Source organism: Penaeus japonicus, unplaced genomic scaffold (assembly GCF_977035675.1).
Source record: "Penaeus japonicus unplaced genomic scaffold, GWHDUDI00000001_assembly GWHDUDI00000020, whole genome shotgun sequence".
In the NCBI taxonomy this organism is placed as follows: domain Eukaryota; kingdom Metazoa; phylum Arthropoda; class Malacostraca; order Decapoda; family Penaeidae; genus Penaeus; species Penaeus japonicus.
This window is the reverse complement of record NW_028234422.1, coordinates 23,340,866-23,343,365: the sequence shown is the minus strand read 5'-3', so window position 1 is coordinate 23,343,365 and position 2,500 is coordinate 23,340,866. Positions and strand designations below refer to the sequence as shown.

At 38.3% G+C, this 2,500-nt stretch overlaps 1 protein-coding gene across 1 annotated transcript in view; it reads right to left on the bottom strand.

The window, feature by feature from the left end:
• Window positions 1–2,500, bottom strand: part of msn (serine/threonine-protein kinase msn) — a 133,499-nt gene that overhangs the window by 27,273 nt on the left and 103,726 nt on the right. The window contains exons 7-8 of the mRNA XM_086547849.1: window positions 699–848; window positions 124–296 (exon numbers count right to left, since the gene is read on the bottom strand). Coding sequence (XP_086403975.1) covers window positions 124–296; window positions 699–848 — 323 coding nt within the window. The remainder of the gene's footprint in view (window positions 1–123; window positions 297–698; window positions 849–2,500) is intronic.

Sequence of the window (2,500 nt, the reverse complement as noted above, 5' to 3'; positions counted from 1 at the left end):
ATGTTGTAACACAGTCTTGTAAACTTTTTATTTTTTTCTAGAATTTTCCATTCCTACCTTATAAACTATAAAAAAAAAAAAAAAGAACTAAATAAGTAATCATCAAAATACTAAAATACTAACCTGATGATAGTCTTTCACCAACACACTATCGATGAAAGAGTGAAACTTTTTGCTCCACTTCTTACTACTCTTGAGACGGGGAGGGGGGTTACGAGGGATCAGAAATAGGGCTCGCATCGGATGCATGTCACAGAGCGGAGGCTGTGATTCGGCCATTTCTAAAGCTGTGATACCTGTTAAAAGAATATACATTTCCAGTAATAAAACTATGCATTATTTTAAGATCCCTTTATGTAGCATTCTTTCACGATATGATGTTCATGAAAATTGAATACAAACCTTAACCCTTTCCCGACGGGGAACACACTACGCAAAAACCCCTACGCTGGGCCATTGCAATATTGCATTGGAAATGTCACACTGGCATGATGCCCCGGCATCGGGAATTTAGCTGTGTCACACGAGTGTGACGCATGTACAGCTCTATCACTTACACAATATCTTACCCATCATCAATTACACAATAAATCCCACACCATCCCAATCTTTCCCCCAATCTCTCCCTACCCAAAGGAACTCAACTCTTTGCCAGCTGACAGAGGCACCTGAACCAAACAAGACACTCTGAGACTCACCTAAACTCCACAGATCGCTGCGGTTATCATATGTGGCTTCTGGATTTTCATCACAGGCTATAACCTCAGGGGCCATCCAGTAAGGGGTTCCGATGAAAGTGTTCCTTCTGCCTATTGTTCGGTCAAGCTGGGCGCTTACACCAAAGTCAACTGCGGAGGTAATAAACGACAGTTGTCAAGCCAAAATCAAGATGCGTTTTTCAGTCGCTAACTAAAAGTTTATACTTTAAAGAATCCATTAATTAGAGAAATACAGTAAGAACAAGGAGAGTTGTATAATTCAAGTAACTAACCATGAAGTAGAATGTTTATAATTATTCAAAAATTAAATATACTAGTCTTCGGTTGAAGTATATCTATCACAAACTAGCAGGAGGAGGAGGAGGAATGCAGATGTTAAAAATTAGAAAACTACAAGAGCTGCCCTTTAGAAATGAAAAACTGCACAAGTTTATCCTTCACCTTTCCAATGATTAGAGGAGGGGTGAGGAGAGGAGAAGAAATATAGAAAAAACGACAGAATACAAAGATGCAAGAGAGGAGGAGAATAACAAGTATGTAACACAGTCTTGTAAACTTTTTATTTTTTTCTAGAATTACAAATTCTACCTAAAAATATAAAAAAAAAAAAATAAAAGAACTTTTTAGAAGTAATCTATCAAAATACTTATATACTAAAAAAAAAAGAAGTTTCTTTCTAAGTACATCTAACGATGAAAGAAGTGAAACTTTTTGCTCCATTTTACTACACACTATCGATGAAGGGGGGGAAACTTTTCCCCTCCCACTTGTTACACTCTTGACGGGCTCGAGGGGGATGAATGTCCCGCAGAGCGGAGTCTGTGATTCGGCATTTTAACCGGAGCGGTCTGAATCTGTTTAAATGAATTATAACCATTTCCAGTATAACGAATATTTATATTATTTTAATGATAAAAACTAATGCTTTTTTAAGATCCCGAGATGTCGCATTCTTTCACGATATGAAGTTCATGAAACCCTTTCCCGACGAGGAACACGCCTACGCAAAAACCCTACACGCAAACCATTGCAATATTGCATGGAAAGTCACACTGGCATGATGCCCCGGCATCGGGAATTTAGCTGTGTCACACGAGTGTGACGCATGTACAGCTCTATCACTTACACAATATCTTACCTATCATCAATTACACAATAAATCCCACACCATCCCAATCTTTCCCCCAATCTCTCCCTACCCAAAGGAACTCAACTCTTTGCCAGCTGACAGAGGCACCTGAACCAAACAAGACACTCTGAGACTCACCTAAACTCCACAGATCGCTGCGGTTATCATATGTGGCTTCTGGATTTTCATCACAGCGTAACTAAGGGGCATCCGTAATCAGGGTTGCCAGATGAAGGTGCCATCTTTGAAAGGTGTTTCGGTCAAGCTGGGCGCTTACACCAAAGTCAACTGTCCGGAAGTGGAAAATAAACGAAAGTTGTCATGATGCAAAATCAATATAGCGTTTCTTCAGTCGCTAACTAAAAGTTTTAATTTAAGAATCCATTTAATTAATTATAATACTCCCGAAGAACCAAGGAGAGTGTATACATTTCAAGTAAATAACCATGAAGTAGAAAGTTTATTATTATTCAAAAAAGTAAAATATACTAGTCTTCGGTTTGAAGTATTTTGAAAGTATATCTATCACAAATAGAGGAGGTGGAGGAGGAATGCAGATGTTTTAAAAATTAGAAAATACAGACAAGCCCTTTTAGAAATGAAAAACTGCACAAGTTTATCCTTCACCTTTCCAATGATTAGAGGAGGGGTG